Source organism: Carassius gibelio, chromosome B22 (genome assembly GCF_023724105.1).
Source record: "Carassius gibelio isolate Cgi1373 ecotype wild population from Czech Republic chromosome B22, carGib1.2-hapl.c, whole genome shotgun sequence".
Taxonomy (NCBI): domain Eukaryota; kingdom Metazoa; phylum Chordata; class Actinopteri; order Cypriniformes; family Cyprinidae; genus Carassius; species Carassius gibelio.
In genome coordinates, this window is record NC_068417.1 from 19,831,998 (window position 1) to 19,851,822 (window position 19,825).

The following is a 19,825-nucleotide window of genomic DNA, read 5'->3' on the forward strand; positions in this document are numbered from 1 at the left end:
AACTCAGGCATAAAATGTCCAATCCTCCCCAAACCTCACATGTTCGATAAAAGTCCTGCCCTGAACACATCTGAAGGCCAAAATTCCATTATAATGATAGCGCCACCTGCTGGCAACAGGAAGATTGGCACATATATGGAATAAACATTGATATATTCTACTTATATTTATGAGTTTAAACGCATATTTCTCACCGTTCACCTATTAACTAAAGCCACTCGCTGCCGGTGAGCCCGGGTGCGAGGGCCCGTTCATCGCTGCTTGCAGCTTTAATTTGAAATGTAATTGAATACTGCTTTATCTTACATCAGGTTTTTGGGTCCAGCTGCAGAAGAAGCCTGTAAATATCTGACTGAAGTTCTTCACATTAAAAACCCATTACTCCTGAGAGAACTGGATCTGAGTGAATGTAAACTAGGAGACACAGGAGTGAATCAGATCTCTGCTCTACTGCAGGATACACACTGTAAACTCAACACACTGATGTGAGTATTTCACATGGTTTATAATGCTTTACACAAAATGCTGATGTTATATTTTTACAGTCTAATGAAACTCTGTTATTGTTGTTCTGTAAAATATTTAGGGACTGAGATTAATTAAACTATTATTTAAATGTATCTTTCTGTTACTCTTATTAGTTTCATGTCTTTCTCTGCAGGTTGAAGAATAGCAGTATCACAGAAGAAGGTTGTGCTGCTCTGATTTCAGCGTTTGATTCAAATCCTTCAAACCTGATCGAGCTGGATCTGAGTGGAAATAAACTCAGAAACTCAGGAATAGAGAAGATCTTTCTTCTGTTGAAAAATCCTCAATGCAAATTCATGAAACTGAAGTATGTATCTTCATTTATGTACTTTTCTGTATGTTTATATACATTTATTAATGTTTATTTAATTAGCTTAACTGTAGAAATGAAGGCCACAATTTTAGCTGTACTTTTATCTAATTTAGAGTCTGACTGAGGCTCATATTCATTTTTGAAAGTAACTGAGGACAGCATTTATTAATGATGGAATTTGATTACTATTACTTTTTGCCAATATTAAAATAAAAAACATTATTGGCATACATCTTTTGCACTTCATGACAGTATTTTTTTCATAATTTATCTATTTCGGTTTTCAGAAGCCATTCATAAATCCCATTAGAGATGTGATGATATATGTCTCCGAAAATAATAACAATTATTATTATGTATTTATTTTTCTATAGACTCTCAGAGTGCAGTATCACAGAAGAAGGTTATAAAGCTCTGGCTTCAGCTCTGAGATCAAACCCTTCACACCTGATAGAGCTGGATCTGACAGGAAATGATCCTGGACAATCAGGAGTGAAGGAGCTCAGTGATTTACTACAGGATAAACAGTGTTCATTAAAGACCGTCAGGTGATAAAAGCTTTCAGATATTTAAAAAAAACACTGATTTTTTTTATTTTTTTGTAACAGTTTTTGTAAGTGTTTTTGTAATACAATGTATAAAAACGGACTGTGCTAATTTATTTTATTTGAGTAATTCATATGTTCTCAATTAAACTGGAGACAATGATCATAACTGTAACTTCAACCACATTCTACACACATTTTACATTAATACTACACTGGAGCAGAGGTGCACAATATTTAGGTGATGAGATATTATTGACTGATCACTGGGAGAATTCAGTTATTATTATAGCACTGATAATAGATTTTACACTAATATTTTCACAGATAAGTAGTTTTGCTATATTTGTGTTCACAAGAGAATATCTGATGATGATTAAGTGTATTTGTCAACTGGTGTCATGTGTTTAGACAAATTATATCACATTATCATTTTCATAGTATTATTATTGGATTTATTTTGATCATCTGCTGTAATTAAAGATATGCTGTTTTATGTTTTCTGTTTATGTGTAAAGAAGTAATAAGTGGAAATACATTTCTGTACTTTCTGTTACTGGTGTTTGTTTATACAGGAAAATGGCAATAGTTTAATTCATTCAGACCGATGTTTGAAGTTATTATTCTGCTCTGTTTAGAGATTCGTTTAGAACGGGAGCTCCTAAAGGCATACAGTTGGACTATTATCTAATCTGTAATCGTTTCCTGCAGGTTTTTGAAAAGTCCTGCTGCACAGGAAGCGTGTGAGTACCTCACTAAAGTTCTGGGCACAAGTCCATTATTACTGACAGAACTGGATCTGAGTGAAGATAAATTAGGAGATCTGGATGGAGAGAAGCTCTCTGCTCTTTTGGTGGACTCTCACAGCAAACTGGAGAAAATGAAGTGAGTGAAGAAGAGTTTATACGTTATATCTTCTGTTTCGTCATTATTAGACTTTCAGACATTCTGTATCTGTGAGCAAATATGATGAATTTGTTGTTTGAAGAATATGTGCTGAAAAATAAATGATTCTGTTTTTGTTTTCAGGCTGAATAATTGTGAGCTGACAGAGAAAAGCTGTTCAGTTCTAGCTACTGTTCTCTCCTCCAAAACCATCCTGAAAGAGATGAACCTGAACAACAGTCGTCTGCTGGACTCAGGAGTCAAAGTGATCTGTGAGGGACTGAAGAATCCTGTGTGTGAGCTGAAGATACTCAAGTGAGTACAATTCACCATTATTCAGCATATGTATACGTATGTATTTATATCTAGATTTTAATCAGTTCACCTCCAGTAATGGAAATAATTGAATAATACTTTGTTGTTTTTGTTGTAGACAGTGGTTTTCATTCACTAACTGTGCATTGAGAACACATTTGTGTATTTTTAACAAGTGTTGTCTCTTATCACAGTGATAAAATAAATAAATTAACTATTACATTTATTCACAATTATATTTTTCCTAGGTTAAGGATGAAATTTAAAAACACATAATGTCAAAATCAGTCTCCTACTTTAAGTTTCTTTCTTATACTGTACATAACCCAAGTAGGGTTGGAAATTAATGGAGACTTGGGCCAAAAAATGGCACTAAAATAAGCAAACATTCTCCCCAAATTCACAATTTAATTTAGATCTGCTGATGTTACATCAGATTTTCTTTTTACGCATGTTGCATAAAAAGCGTGTAGAATTTTAACCAATCACACGTTTGTGTTGAGCAGATATATGTAGTGCCAAATCCAAAGGTGTTTAGATTAGTGAAAATGTCAGACTTTTGTTCAGTTTATGGCACGCACTCACTCATCATCTTAAAGTATAGATTTGATTTTAATGGGAGTTTAAGCGGACAGAACTCATGCTAGTCTTTGATGGCTTCAGTGATCGGGATGTTATATGTTGCTCACTTTCTGATTAAAATGTATTCCCAGTTTGAAAAACTGTTTTTCTTTGTTGTTGTTGTTTTTCATGCAACTGAAATAACAATTGTGATTGTGCACTCTATGTATTTACTTTTAATTCATGTTTTTATTTTCTCTAGACTCTCAGAGTGCAGTATCACAGAAGAAGGATATAAAACTCTGGCTTCAGCTCTGAGATCAAACCCTTCACACCTGATAGAGCTGGATCTCACAGGAAATGATCCTGGACAATCAGGAGTGAAGGAGCTCAGTGATTTACTACAGGATCCAAACTGTCAACTGAAGACACTGAGGTGAGATGTGGTGAAATAATGCAAAATAAATTATTTTTCATAAAGCCTTTTAAAGCCTATTTATTCATAGAAAATTGATTTTACTAATTCAGTCTATTGAATGGAACTGGGTTATATTTTTAAATTATTCAATATCAATATTTATGACAATATTTGTGACCTGTGCTGGCAAAGTGAGTCGGACTGCGCACGGTCTAATTTTGAGCTACAGGCAAAAGAAGTGAAAAATGTCAGTTTTCGTCTAATTTGAACACATCTGAATTTGACATTTGAAACACTTTCAGATTTGAAACATCTAAAATGATCTTTATTTGTATGTTTTCTGAGAGAAGGACCTTTTTCTCTGCTCTTCTGCTTCTCATAAGTTGTTTGTCTGTTGTTGTAAAGTGCAGAATTCTCGCTGAAAAAATAAGATTTAAAGAAATATGATTTTCAAACTCATGCAGATGAAAACAAAACGATCAGTGACTCATATTTGCAAAGCACCTCTCCCAGAGCGTGCGATCTCCCTATAAAGTACATTATTGTGAAATGTGTCTTGTCGAGATTCATACAGACGTTATGTCTGATACTGTAGATCTGTCTCATTGTTAATCATTCATTAAAAGGAAAGACGATATCACTCACTGCTCTTGATTAATCTACTGTTTATTTGCATCAGTCATTTTTTTGTCAGATTCCAACAAGTCATATTTTAATTTAAAGTTATTTAAATGGAGAAGAAATTTTTGAAAAATGTCTCATTCAGCTTATTTTGCCAGCACCAGTCACATTTATTTAATGCTATTAATGAGGAAGGAAATGTATTAAACACATTTGTTAGACTGAGAATAAATGTAAATATAGCTTTTGTTGTCGTTGTTGTTTTTAAAAGGTCAACTCCACAAAGTAGGATACTTTCTAATTCAGGGCTCCAATCAAACTCAGTTTTCCCTTTTTATGTATTCTGTGTGTTATGATTTAATATAAAAATGTAATTGAAAAGGATGTTTAATGAAATGATTTTTTTTTTAATCCATCTTTTAAAATGTAATAAAAAAAATATATAATTTATACTGATACATATGGCATTATTTTTTGCTGAAAAATGTGCTGAACAACAGAATTTGTTCACTGAATAAATTAAAATATTGATGGAAAAAACACCACAAGCATCACATGGGCTTGAGTTTGTGTAGTAGATGAAACTACTGTGTTTGTCTTTTTTTTTTGCAGGTTTTTGGGTCCTACTGCAGATGAAGCCTGTCAGTATGTGAAAGGAATTGTGGGTAAAAACCCATTACTCCTGAGAAAACTGAATCTGAGTGAATGTAAGCTGCGAGTGAATAAGATCACTGCTCTACTGCAGGATAAACACTGTAAACTCAACACACTGATGTAAGTTTTATCGTTATGATTACTCCTTTTAATACTTGTGGACTTGCTGCTGGGTGTGTTTTATGTATACATAACAATATAATAATATAATAATAAAAATAATAATGCTTTTGTAATGTCATTATCAAGCAAATCTTTTTCTTTCAATGCAGTCTGAATAACAGCGATATCACAGAAGAAGATTGTCGTGTTCTGACTGAAGCTTTAAATTCAAACCCTTCAAATCTGACAGAACTGAATCTGAGTGAAACTAAACTCAGAGACTCGGGAATGAAGATCTTCTCAACTCTGTTTAAGAATGAACAGTGTAGACTGAAAAAACTGAAGTAAGTAATTTAGTCAAAGTGTAAAACAGGCTAACTAATGCAAAACTGATATTATAATTTTATATTACATCACGTTTATAATTGTTTTCTCTTTTATAGGTTTAATTCTATCTGTATTACTGAAGAAGGTTGTTCTGTTCTGGTATCAGCATTCAAATCAAATCCTTCAAACCTGATCGAGCTGGATCTGAGTGGAAATAAACTCGGAGACTCTGGAGTGACTCAAATCTCCAGTCTACTGGGAAATGTACAGTGTTCACTGCAGATACTCAGGTTAGGATTTAAATCTGAACATGAATCAGTATGAAGCTCATAACTGGACTGTAAATGAAGTCTAAAATTAACACTCTATTTAGCAAATAAGGAAACATGTACATCCAGCTGGTTGTTATATCAGAAAAAAATATAGATTTATTAATTGAAGTTTCAAATGAAAATCTTCCACTAAGAAAACAGTTCCTAAAACAGCTTTGAGTCTAGATGAATTTCAGATAAGACTTACATTTAAGGTGCAATGTACAGTCATATCACGATTTACACAGCTTTTCACCACATAAATAAAGATGTGGACATGTCATTTGAGAAGGCAGTGTTTTAAAAACGTACAGTACATGTTAATTTTCTGAAATCCATTGCAGTGTTCAAAACAATTGTCCTAGTAACAAGACAAACAATTCAACAATTACCACAGACCTACTATTAATATTGAAGTCCTCAGGGTTCATTTGACAGTAAATACAGTTTATAACTGAGGCACAAGATGATAGCAGTTGTGACTGAATGAAACTAGAGACCACAGTGGTGTAATATGAGAGATGTGAAAGAAACACCAGATGAGTTGTATGTTATTTGGCGTTGCTAATGATGAATGTTGTTATCAGTGAATAACACACCTTGAAATGTTGCAACTGAACAATCAGAATCAAGTATTACAGAGAGCTGTGTAATGAATGCAGGTAAATCAGTCTTTTGAGGTGCTGGGAAATATAAATATCGAATAACATTTTTTATGAAGCCTGTATTTATAACACATTAAAAGGGGATTCTTAAGGCATTATATTGGATGCATAATGCATTATAAAAAACCAATAATATGTTGTTTCATCTCATAAATAATCCTAACAACAATTATAATATTATAATACATCATAAAACAATTTGTGGTTATAACCTTTATGAGTATGATTATTTACAGTATAACACTCAATGAAGTCATTAAATCTCCAGAATCTTACTGATATTACAAATATGGCTAAAAGCAAATGTGCCTTATAACACAATCGTCTGATCAAATATCTGACAGTGTGGCTTTTTAAGAAAAAATACTGTTTTTATTTATTTATTACTAATATTGTTGTTGTCATCAGTGGCGCCCCCAAGAGGTGACCAGGGGTATCCACGACCACCACTGTATAAACTCTGGCCACTCCTAGGATGATTTGCAGTGTTTACTATTCATTTAAATGCAGAATGTACATTTACAATAGTTTGAGAAGTGAAAGAAAAGAAGAAGGAAAAAAAAAATGCATCACCGGCTGCAGCCTCCAGAAAAGATCGCAGATTGACACCACCTGAGTATCTGCCTTTCACTGGAAATGTAGAATTATCACAATTTTCAAGATATGGGGCAGAACATTTATAGATCTAGATAATTTATATAATTTTATATAGTTACTAACGCTAGAAAGTTACTTTTTTTCTCCAAAGATCAGCATAATTACAAATGTGATATTGATTTTATACAACAGTTCAATGAACAAGAGCAAGAAGTTAATATCAAGAGACTTATGTTTTAGACAACATATTCCCGGTTTTTGCTCTATTTCTAAAAACAAAAATCATTCCAAACACAGCAACATGAAAGAGTTTCGTTCCAGAATGAATCAACCGTTTAAATGATTCGGTTCAATCGCAAATGACTCACTTATTAACAGTGACTCGTTTCCACCTACTGGTGGTTTTAATTTCACATTTAAGGATAACTTTTCATTTTTTAAATAATTTAAAAAATCAGTTTTCAATGTTTTATGTTTAAAATATCAAAATATTATTTATTAATTTGTAACTGCAGGTGAAAGTATCCCATGTCCCTCAGAGCTGCATTAAACAGTGTGTAAAAAAACATCTAAATAACACTTCAGATGCAGCTTCGGTTTTCTCTGTATGACAAAGATCAGTTTTGTTGATACTGATTGCATTTCCTTTTAACAGCCCAAATGCCAGTATTTGACCCAAAAGATGATGCAAATGGTGTAAAGGTAAAAATAAAAAGTCAGGAGTCAGCTGTCAGCACAATTAGAAATAAGATATCAGCACAATAACACTAAGCAAAATATTAAGTATCGTTATTAATAAAATCCCAGAAATTACAGATATAATTTTTTTGTCAATATTACAAACCCTTATTTTTATTTTATTTTTTTATGAAAGTGTCGTGACATACAGCCAAGTATGATGACCCATACTCAGAATTCGTACTCTGCATTTAACCCATACAGAGTGCACACACACAGCAGTGAACACACATGCACACGCACAAACACACACACACACACACACGCGCACACACACACACACACACACACAGACACACACACACACACACACAGACACACACACACACACACACACAGACACACACACACACACACACAGACACACACACACACACACACACACACACAGAGCAGTGTTCATCATTTATGCTGCGGCGCCCGGGGAGCAGTTGCGGGTTTGATGTGTCTTGCTTATGGACACCTCAGTCGTGGTATTCAAACCCACAAACTTAGGAGTCAAACTCTCTAACCACTAGGCCACGACTTTCCTATTTTGATGTGCCACCCCACGATTTACTGTGGCTTCATCTGGCCACTCCTATAAATTTTCTGGGGGCGCCACTGGTTGTCGTCATTGTTGTTATTATTTATAAGTGGTCTTTGTCTGCTGTCACAGTCCCACCTGTGGGATGCTTGGTACTCTTTTTTGTTGTTGTCTTTTTCTCTATAAAATCTTTTAGTAATCATCATAAGTCATATATCATTTGAAACCTTAGAAGCCCAAGATTCATTGGACATTGCGTTACCATCGGACATTGCGTTACCATGGAAATGGTACTTTAAAATCCAATGGTGGTCTCCTCCCCCTTAGTGGGCTGGGTCAAGTGTCATATTACTAAATGCATTACGGTCTTTTAGAATCAAAACTTTTTATAATCTTGTTAACAAACACATCGTTGGAAAGGTCTGAGTCTCAGGATTTCATATTTGGTGATTATTTTGATAAATTCAAAGAGAAATCTAGAGATAAATTCATTAAGCAAAATTCAAAGTAGTTTTGTTGACTCCCAGTGGCTGTGTGTGGTATGACGCCCCAAAATAAAATCTCACAGGAACTCCAAATCTTTTCATATCAACTTCAAATTTGTAACATAACTTATTTAGACACAAGGCTTTAACTTTATACTAATTTTAGAGTAAACCTGTTATTTAAAATATTTATAATAAATAAAATAAAATTAATATATCCATTTTATTTACAGTACATTTAAACTTCTATAACTTTTTGATACTTCACTGACACTTTTGACAAAATCTGCTAATTTTTTTCTTTAAAAAGAGACCAACCTTAGGTTTCTATTCCAAAGTGTTCATAAATTACAGCGATTTAAGTTTGGATAGTGCACTTTAATGCCTATTTAAAAAATGGGGGGTGACAGCTAAGGGGTTAAGTAAAGTAACATCTTAACAGTGGCAATATATGAGACGTATAATACATTGTAACTTTGGGAAATATAATTCATTGTAAGTTAAGTGGATGCATTGTGTTCTTTATGTGTTATAATCCATCATACTCTTAGAAGCTATAGCCACAAATAAGTAAATATTTGTATTATAATACATTATGTATTCATTTTAATTACATTTACATTTAATCATTTAGCAGACGCTTTTATCCAAAGCAACTTACAAATGATGACAATGGAAGCAATCAAATATTATATATAACAATAAAAATAATGTATAACAATTATAATGCCTTAAGAATACCCGTATAAAGTATTATAAATACGGGTTTCATAGAAAGTGTTACCAAATATCCTAATGACACAATCCTCATATTGAAATCTTTTTAGCAAAGGAGTAATTTCTAGTATTTTAAAAGTACTTGTTTATTTTTGTCTTCCTCTAGACTGTCAGACTGCAGTATCACTGAAGAAGGTTATAACGCTCTGGCTTCAGCTCTGAGATCAAACCCTTCACACCTGATAGAGCTGGATCTCACAGGAAATGATCCTGGACAATCAGGAGTGAAGGAGCTCAGTGATTTACTACAGGATCCAAACTATCAACTGAAGACACTGAGGTGATATGTGATGAGATGATACAAAATAAATTACATGCATGCAAATAATTTATATAAATATAATTTCAAGAATATTAAATGCATTTATCATGTAGAATCAATTTTTCATTAGATCAAGTTTATTTAGAAATTTAAATTATTTCATACATCAGGTTTTTGGGTCCAGCTGCAGAAGAAGCCTGTAAATATCTGACTGAAGTTCTTCACATTAAAAACCCGTTACTCCTGAGAGAACTGAATCTGAGTAAACATGAACTAGGAGACACACGAGTGAATCAGATCTCTGCTCTACTGCAGGATACACACTGTAAACTCAACACACTGATGTGAGTATTTCACATGGTTTATAATGCTTTACACAAAATGCTGATGTTATATTTTTACAGTCTAATGAAACTCTGTTATTGTTGTTCTGTAAAATATTTAGGGACTGAGATTAATTAAACTATTATTTAAATGTATCTTTCTGTTACTCTTATTAGTTTCATGTCTTTCTCTGCAGGTTGAAGAATAGCAGTATCACAGAAGAAGGTTGTGCTGCTCTGATTTCAGCGTTTGATTCAAATCCTTCAAACCTGATCGAGCTGGATCTGAGTGGAAATAAACTCAGAAACTCAGGAATGAAGAAGATATGTCTTCTGTTGAAAAATCCTCAATGCAAATTCATGAAACTGAAGTATGTATCTTCATTTATGTACTTTTCTGTATCTTTATATACATTTATTAGTGTTTATTTAATTAGCTTAACTGTAGAAATGAAGGCCACAATTTTAGCTGTACTTTTATCTAATTTAGAGTCTGACTGAGGCTCATATTCGTTTTTGAAAGTAACTGAGGACAGCATTTATTAATGATGGAATTTGATTACTATTACTTTTTGCCAATATTAAAATTAAAAAAACATTATTGGCATACATCTTTTGCACTTTATGACAATATTATATTTTTTTCATAATTTATCTATTTCGGTTTTCAGAAGCCATTCATAAATCCCATTAGAGATGTGATGATATATGTCTCCGAAAATAATAACAATTATTATTATGTATTTATTTTTCTATAGACTCTCAGACTGCAGTATCACAGAAGAAGGTTATAAAGCTCTGGCTTCAGCTCTGAGATCAAACCCTTCACACCTGATAGAGCTGGATCTCACAGGAAATGATCCTGGACAATCAGGAGTGAAGCAGCTCAGTGATTTACTACAGGATCAACAGTGTTCATTAAAGACCGTCAGGTGATAAAAGCTTTCAGATATTTCAAAAAAACACTGATTTTTTAATTTTTTGTAACAGTTTTTGTAAGTGTTTTTGTAATACAATGTATAAAAACGGACTGTGCTAATTTATTTTATTTGAGTAATTCATATGTTCTCAATTAAACTGGAGACAATGATCATAACTGTAACTTCAACACACATTTTACATTAATACTACACTGGAGCAGAGGTGCACAATATTTAGGTGATGAGATATTATTGACTGATCACTGGGAGAATTCAGTTATTATTATAGCACTGATAATAGATTTTACACTAATATTTTCACAGATAAGTAGTTTTGCTATATTTGTGTTCACAAGAGAATATCTGATGATGATTAAGTGTATTTGTCAACTGGTGTCATGTGTTTAGACAAATTATATCACATTATCATTTTCATAGTATTATTATTGGATTTATTTTGATCATCTGCTGTAATTAAAGATATGCTGTTTTATGTTTTCTGTTTATGTGTAAAGAAGTAATAAGTGGAAATACATTTCTGTACTTTCTGTTACAGGTGTTTGCTTATACATGAAAATGGCAATAGTTTAATTCATTCAGACCGATGTTTGAAGTTATTATTCTGCTCTGTTTAGAGATTCGTTTAGAACGGGAGCTCCTAAAGGCATACAGTTGGACTATTATCTAATCTGTAATCGTTTCCTGCAGGTTTTTGAAAAGTCCTGCTGCACAGGAAGCGTGTGAGTACCTCACTAAAGTTCTGGGCACAAGTCCATTATTACTGACAGAACTGGATCTGAGTGAAGATAAATTAGGAGATCTGGATGGAGAGAAGCTCTCTGCTCTTTTGATGGACTCTCACAGCAAACTGGAGAAAATGAAGTGAGTGAAGAAGAGTTTATACGTTATATCTTCTGTTTCGTCATTATTAGACTTTCAGACATTCTGTATCTGTGAGCAAATATGATGAATTTGTTGTTTGAAGAATATGTGCTGAAAAATAAATAATTCTGTTTTTGTGTTTAGGCTGAATAGTTGTGAGCTGACAGAGAAAAGCTGTTCAGTTCTAGCTACTGTTCTCTCCTCCAAAACCATCCTGAAAGAGATGAACCTGAACAACAGTCGTCTGCTGGACTCAGGAGTCAAAGAGATCTGTGAGGGACTGAAGAATCCTGTGTGTGAGCTGGAGATACTCAAGTGAGTACAATTCACCATCATTCAACATATGTATACGTATGTATTTATATCTAGATTTTAATCAGTTCACCTCCAGTAATGGAAATAATTGAATAATACTTTGTTGTTTTTGTTGTAGACAGTGGTTTTCATTCACTAACTGTGCATTGAGAACACATTTGTGTATTTTTAACAAGTGTTGGAAATGAATTTAGACTTGGGCCAAAAAATGGCACTAAAATAAGCAAACATTCTCCCCAAATTCACAATTTAATTTAGATCTGCTGATGTTACATCAGATTTTCTTTTTACGCATGTTGCATAAAAAGCGTGTAGAATTTTAACCAATCACACGTTTGTGTTGAGCAGATATATGTAGTGCCAAATCCAAAGGTGTTTAGATTAGAGAAAATGTCAGACTTTTGTTCAGTTTATGGCACGCACTCACTCATCATCTTAAAGTATAGATTTGATTTTAATGGGAGTTTAAGCGGACAGAACTCATGCTAGTCTTTGATGGCTTCAGTGATCGGGATGTTATTTGCTCACTTTCTGATTAAAATGTATTCCCAGTTTGAAAAACTGTTTTTCTTTGTTGTTGTTGTTTTTCATGCTACTGAAATAACCAATTGATTTTTTTATACATATAAAGCAATAAACTAATTAATAAATGGTTCTTGCCCTGAATAAGTCATGCCATTTCATTTCTTTTCTTTTTTTCCTGTTGTTTTCTTTGTCATTATCTTCAGGGGTTTTGATTCTTTTGCTGTTGTAGGCTTTAAGGAAAGTAATCTGATGAAGTGATATGAAACTTTAATGTGGTCAAGACCTGCCTGGAGCTACTTTATCTGTGCAGTTATTCAAAATAATCAACATCTGCAGCTGATCAGAACCGTGCATTAATTTATTATAATCATCTCTTACAATAAATGTGATTGAGCACTGTATGTATTTGCTTTTAATTCATGTTTTTATTTTCTGTAGACTTTCAGACTGCAGTATCACTGAAGAAGGTTATAAAGCTCTGGCTTTAGCTCTGAGATCAAACCCTTCACACCTGATAGAGCTGGATCTCACAGGAAATGATCCTGGACAATCAGGAGTGAAGGAGCTCAGTGATTTACTACAGGATCCAAACTGTCAACTGAAGACACTGAGGTAAGTGTCCTTATGTGCAATAAATGTAAGATTTCAGCTGAAATGCAATTAAACTGTCAAATTATCTTTTATCTTTGTGTGCAACATTTACATGTACCTACATCTACATTAATTTACCACATTTTACCTTTTAATTTTTAATAAATCAGAACAATTATCATTTAGTATCATTTATTTTTGCATTATGCATATATTTGAGTTTAATGGTTATGCTGGATTATACTTGTAAAATTAAATTACAAGCTTTTATATAAAAAGAGGCAGTTTTCCACAAAACTGTCTTTTATGTTACATTTGTGGTGTAAAAGCCTACAAAGTTATCAAGATGATCTTCATTGTCTCCTGATCTTCATCTCATTCTAGAAGACAGCTCTGCAATGTACAGTTGTGAAATTTCAGTGTATTTCTCCTGTGTCCAGGTTGTTAAAAAATTCTGCTGCAGATGAAGCCTGTCAGTATGTCATTAAACATCTGGGAAAAAACCCGTTACTCCTGAGAGAACTGAATCTGAGTGAACGTAAACTAGGAGACACACGAGTGAATCAGATCGCTGCTCTACTGCAGGATAAACACTGTACACTCAACACACTGATGTGAGTATAGAGTTTATTTATTGCTTCACATTTAAAGTATCTTATAGAGATTAAATAAAATGCACAGTGACCAAAAGACAATAATAAATAAATAACTTGTTCAACATTTTAGTCTGTGGAAGTGTGGTCTAACAGAGGAAAGCTGTTCAGCTCTCGCTACAGTCCTGAGATCAAACTCCAGTCTGAAAGAACTTGACATGAGCAACAATAATCTGCAGGATTCAGGAATAAAGGAACTCCAGAACGGATTAGAAAATACAAATTGTGCACTGGAGAAACTCAGGTGAGTTGAATTATCATTGATTGCATGTAACTTTTTTCATAATAAAGTTTATATTTTAACAGTAATAAATGTTTTTAATTCTATAAATCACATAATACTTTTTGATTATTATAAAACTTTTTTTTTTTTTTTTCAAATAGACTCTCAGAGTGCAGTATCACAGAAGAAGGTTATAAAGCTCTGGCTTCAGCTCTGAGATCAAACCCTTCACACCTGATAGAGCTGGATCTCACAGGAAATGATCCTGGACAATCAGGAGTGAAGGAGCTCAGTGATTTACTACAGGATAAACAGTGTTCATTAAAGACCGTCAGGTGATAAAAGCTTTCAGATATTTCAAAAAAAAACACTGATTTTTTTTATTTTTTTGTAACAGTTTTTGTAAGTGTTTTTGTAATACAATGTATAAAAACGGACTGTGCTAATTTATTTTATTTGAGTAATTCATATGTTCTCAATTAAACTGGAGACAATGATCATAACTGTAACTTCAACCACATTCTACACACATTTTACATTAATACTACACTGGAGCAGAGGTGCACAATATTTAGGTGATGAGATATTATTGACTGATCACTGGGAGAATTCAGTTATTATTATAGCACTGATAATAGATTTTACACTAATATTTTCACAGATAAGTAGTTTTGCTATATTTGTGTTCACAAGAGAATATCTGATGATGATTTAGTGTATTTGTCAACTGGTGTCATGTGTTTAGACAAATTATATCACATTATCATTTTCATAGTATTATTATTTGGCCATGATTTATTTTGATCATCTGCTGTAATTAAAGATATGCTGTTTTATGTTTTCTGTTTATGTGTAAAGAAGTAATAAGTGGAAATACATTTCTGTACTTTCTGTTACTGGTGTTTGCTTATACAGGAAAATGGCAATAGTTTAATTCATTCAGACCGATGTTTGAAGTTATTATTCTGCTCTGTTTAGAGATTCGTTTAGAACGGGAGCTCCTAAAGGCATACAGTTGGACTATTATCTAATCTGTAATCGTTTCCTGCAGGTTTTTGAAAAGTTCTGCTGCACAGGAAGCGTGTGAGTACCTCACTAAAGTTCTGGGCACAAGTCCATTATTACTGACAGAACTGGATCTGAGTGAAGATAAATTAGGAGATCTGGATGGAGAGAAGCTCTCTGCTCTTTTGGTGGACTCTCACAGCAAACTGGAGAAAATGAAGTGAGTGAAGAAGAGTTTATACGTTATATCTTCTGTTTCGTCATTATTAGACTTTCAGACATTCTGTATCTGTGAGCAAATATGATGAATTTGTTGTTTGAAGAATATGTGCTGAAAAATAAATGATTCTGTTTTTGTGTTTAGGCTGAATAATTGTGAGCTGACAGAGAAAAGCTGTTCAGTTCTAGCTACTGTTCTCTCCTCCAAAACCATCCTGAAAGAGATGAACCTGAACAACAGTCGTCTGCTGGACTCAGGAGTCAAAGAGATCTGTGAGGGACTGAAGAATCCTGTGTGTGAGCTGAAGATACTCAAGTGAGTACATTTCACCATCATTCAGCATATGTATACGTATGTATTTATATCTAGATTTTAATCAGTTCACCTCCAGTAATGGAAATAATTGAATAATACTTTGTTGTTTTTGTTGTAGACAGTGGTTTTCATTCACTAACTGTGCATTGAGAACACATTTGTGTATTTTTAACAAGTGTTGTCTCTTATCACAGTGATAAAATAAATAAATTAACTATTACATTTATTCACAATTATATTTTTCCTAGGTTAAGGATGAAATTTAAAAACACAATGTCAAAATCAGTCTCCTACTTTCTTAAGTTTCTTTCTTATACTGTACATAACCCAAGTAGGGTTGGAAATTAATGGAGACTTGGGCCAAAAAATGGCACTAAAATAAGCAAACATTCTCCCCAAATTCACAATTTAATTTAGATCTGCTGATGTTACATCAGATTTTCTTTTTACGCATGTTGTATAAAAAGCGTGTAGAATTTTAACCAATCACACGTTTGTGTTGAGCAGATATATGTAGTGCCAAATCCAAAGGTGTTTAGATTAGAGAAAATGTCAGACTTTTGTTCAGTTTATGGCACGCACTCACTCATCATCTTAAAGTATAGATTTGATTTTAATGGGAGTTTAAGCGGACAGAACTCATGCTAGTCTTTGATGGCTTCAGTGATCGGGATGTTATTTGCTCACTTTCTGATTAAAATGTATTCCCAGTTTGAAAAACTGTTTTTCTTTGTTGTTGTTGTTTTTCATGCAACTGAAATAACAATTGTGATTGTGCACTCTATGTATTTACTTTTAATTCATGTTTTTATTTTCTCTAGACTCTCAGAGTGCAGTATCACAGAAGAAGGATATAAAACTCTGGCTTCAGCTCTGAGATCAAACCCTTCACACCTGATAGAGCTGGATCTCACAGGAAATGATCCTGGACAATCAGGAGTGAAGGAGCTCAGTGATTTACAACAGGATCCAAACTGTCAACTGAAGACACTGAGGTGAGATGTGGTGAAATAATACTAAATAAATTATTTTTCATAAAGCCTTTTAAAGCCTATTTATTCATAGAAAATTGATTTTACTAATTCAGTCTATTGAATGGAACTGGGTTATATTTTTAAATTATTCAATATCAATATTTATGACAATATTTGTGACCTGTGCTGGCAAAGTGAGTCGGACTGCACACGGTCTAATTTTGAGCTACAGGCAAAAGAAGTGAAAAATGTCAGTTTTCGTCTAATTTGAACACATCTGAATTTGACATTTGAAACACTTTCAGATTTGAAACATCTAAAATGATCTTTATTTGTATGTTTTCTGAGAGAAGGACCTTTTTCTCTGCTCTTCTGCTTCTCATAAGTTGTTTGTCTGTTGTTGTAAAGTGCAGAATTCTCGCTGAAAAAATAAGATTTAAAGAAATATGATTTTCAAACTCATGCAGATGAAAACAAAACGATCAGTGACTCATATTTGCAAAGCACCTCTCCCAGAGCGTGCGATCTCCCTATAAAGTACATTATTGTGAAATGTGTCTTGTCGAGATTCATACAGACGTTATGTCTGATACTGTAGATCTGTCTCATTGTTAATCATTCATTAAAAGGAAAGACGATATCACTCACTGCTCTTGATTAATCTACTGTTTATTTGCATCAGTCATTTTTTTGTCAGATTCCAACAAGTCATATTTTAATTTAAAGTTATTTAAATGGAGAACACATTTTTGAAAAATGTCTCATTCCGGCTTATTTTGCCAGCACCAGTCACATTTATTTAATGCTATTAATGAGGAAGGAAATGTATTAAACACATTTGTTAGACTGAGAATAAATGTAAATATAGCTTTTGTTGTCGTTGTTGTTTTTAAAAGGTCAACTCCACAAAGTAGGATACTTTCTAATTCAGGGCTCCAATCAAACTCAGTTTTCCCTTTTTATGTATTCTGTGTGTTATGATTTAATATAAAAATGTAATTGAAAAGGATGTTTAATGAAATGATTTTTTTTTTAATCCATCTTTTAAAATGTAATAAAAAAAATATATAATTTATACTGATACATATGGCATTATTTTTTGCTGAAAAATGTGCTGAACAACAGAATTTGTTCACTGAATAAATTAAAATATTGATGGAAAAAACACCACAAGCATCACATGGGCTTGAGTTTGTGTAGTAGATGAAACTACTGTGTTTGTCTTTTTTTTTTGCAGGTTTTTGGGTCCTACTGCAGATGAAGCCTGTCAGTATGTGAAAGGAATTGTGGGTAAAAACCCATTACTCCTGAGAAAACTGAATCTGAGTGAATGTAAGCTGCGAGTGAATAAGATCACTGCTCTACTGCAGGATAAACACTGTAAACTCAACACACTGATGTAAGTTTTATCGTTATGATTACTCCTTTTAATACTTGTGGACTTGCTGCTGGGTGTATTTTATGTATACATAACAATATAATAATATAATAATAATAATAATAATGTTTTTGTAATGTCATTATCAAGCAAATCTTTTTCTTTCAATGCAGTCTGAATAACAGCGATATCACAGAAGAAGATTGTCGTGTTCTGACTGAAGCTTTAAATTCAAACCCTTCAAATCTGACAGAACTGAATCTGAGTCAAACTAAACTCAGAGACTCGGGAATGAAGATCTTCTCGACTCTGTTTAAGAATGAACAGTGTAGACTGAAAAAACTGAAGTAAGTAATTTAGTCAAAGTGTAAAACAGGCTAACTAATGCAAAACTGATATTATAATTTTATATTATATCACGTTTATAATTGTTTTCTCTTTTATAGGTTTAATTCTATCTGTATTACTGAAGAAGGTTGTTCTGTTCTGGTATCAGCATTCAAATCAAATCCTTCAAACCTGATCGAGCTGGATCTGAGTGGAAATAAACTCGGAGACTCTGGAGTGACTCAAATCTCCAGTCTACTGGGAAATGTACAGTGTTCACTGCAGATACTCAGGTTAGGATTTAAATCTGAACATGAATCAGTATGAAGCTCATAACTGGACTGTAAATGAAGTCTAAAATTAACACTCTATTCAGCAAATAAGGAAACATGTACATCCAGCTGGTTGTTATATCAGAAAAAAATATAGATTTATTAATTGAAGTTTCAAATGAAAATCTTCCACTAAGAAAACAGTTCCTAAAACAGCTTTGAGTCTAGATGAAGTTCAGATAAGACTTACATTTAATGTGTAATGTACAGTCATATCACGATTTACACAGCTTTTCACCACATAAATAAAGATGTGGACATGTCATTTGAGAAGGCAGTGTTTTAAAAACGTACAGTACATGTTAATTTTCTGAAATCCATTGCAGTGTTCAAAACAATTGTCCTAGTAACAAGACAAACAATTCAACAATTACCACAGACCTACTATTAATATTGAAGTCCTCAGGGTTCATTTGGCAGTAAATACAGTTTATAACTGAGGCACAAGATGATAGCAGTTGTGACTGAATGAAACTAGAGACCACAGTGGTGTAATATGAGAGATGGGAAAGAAACGCCAGATGAGTGGTATGTTATTTGGCGTTGCTAATGATGAATGTTGTTATCAGTGAATAACACACCTTGAAATGTTGCAACTGAACAATCAGAATCAAGTATTACAGAGAGCTGTGTAATGAATGCAGGTAAATCAGTCTTTTGAGGTGCTGGGAAATATAAATATCGAATAACATTTTTTATGAAGCCTGTATTTATAACACATTAAAAGGGGATTCTTAAGGCATTATATTGGATGCATAATGCATTTTAAAAAACCAATAATATGTTGTTTCATCTCATAAATAATCCTAACAACAATTATAATATTATAATACATCATAAAACAATTTGTGGTTATAACCTTTATGAGTATGATTATTTACAGTATAACACTCAATGAAGTCATTAAATCTCCAGAATCTTACTGATATTACAAATATGGCTAAAAGCAAATGTGCCTTATAACACAATCGTCTGATCAAATATCTGACAGTGTGGCTTTTTAAGAAAAAATACTGTTTTTATTTATTTATTACTAATATTGTTGTTGTCATCAGTGGCGCCCCCAAGAGGTGACCAGGGGTATCCACGACCACCACTGTATAAACTCTGGCCACTCCTAGGATGATTTGCAGTGTTTACTATTCATTTAAATGCAGAATGTACATTTACAATAGTTTGAGAAGTGAAAGAAAAGAAGGAAAAAAATGCATC

The 19,825-nt window shown here is 33.1% G+C and overlaps 1 protein-coding gene across 1 annotated transcript in view; it reads left to right on the forward strand.

Annotated features, from left to right (window-relative positions):
- The window catches only part of LOC127986808 (uncharacterized), a 353,087-nt gene that overhangs the window by 266,291 nt on the left and 66,971 nt on the right, over positions 1 to 19,825 (forward strand). Inside the window, exons 61-80 of the mRNA XM_052589043.1 lie at positions 1,245 to 1,389; positions 2,098 to 2,271; positions 2,416 to 2,586; positions 3,410 to 3,583; positions 4,799 to 4,960; positions 5,113 to 5,286; positions 5,386 to 5,559; positions 9,475 to 9,648; positions 9,801 to 9,974; positions 10,151 to 10,324; positions 10,712 to 10,885; positions 11,582 to 11,755; positions 11,900 to 12,070; positions 13,034 to 13,207; positions 13,627 to 13,800; positions 13,913 to 14,083; positions 16,424 to 16,597; positions 17,814 to 17,975; positions 18,128 to 18,301; positions 18,401 to 18,574. Coding sequence (XP_052445003.1) covers positions 1,245 to 1,389; positions 2,098 to 2,271; positions 2,416 to 2,586; positions 3,410 to 3,583; positions 4,799 to 4,960; positions 5,113 to 5,286; positions 5,386 to 5,559; positions 9,475 to 9,648; positions 9,801 to 9,974; positions 10,151 to 10,324; positions 10,712 to 10,885; positions 11,582 to 11,755; positions 11,900 to 12,070; positions 13,034 to 13,207; positions 13,627 to 13,800; positions 13,913 to 14,083; positions 16,424 to 16,597; positions 17,814 to 17,975; positions 18,128 to 18,301; positions 18,401 to 18,574 — 3,418 coding nt within the window. The remainder of the gene's footprint in view (positions 1 to 1,244; positions 1,390 to 2,097; positions 2,272 to 2,415; positions 2,587 to 3,409; positions 3,584 to 4,798; positions 4,961 to 5,112; positions 5,287 to 5,385; positions 5,560 to 9,474; positions 9,649 to 9,800; positions 9,975 to 10,150; positions 10,325 to 10,711; positions 10,886 to 11,581; positions 11,756 to 11,899; positions 12,071 to 13,033; positions 13,208 to 13,626; positions 13,801 to 13,912; positions 14,084 to 16,423; positions 16,598 to 17,813; positions 17,976 to 18,127; positions 18,302 to 18,400; positions 18,575 to 19,825) is intronic.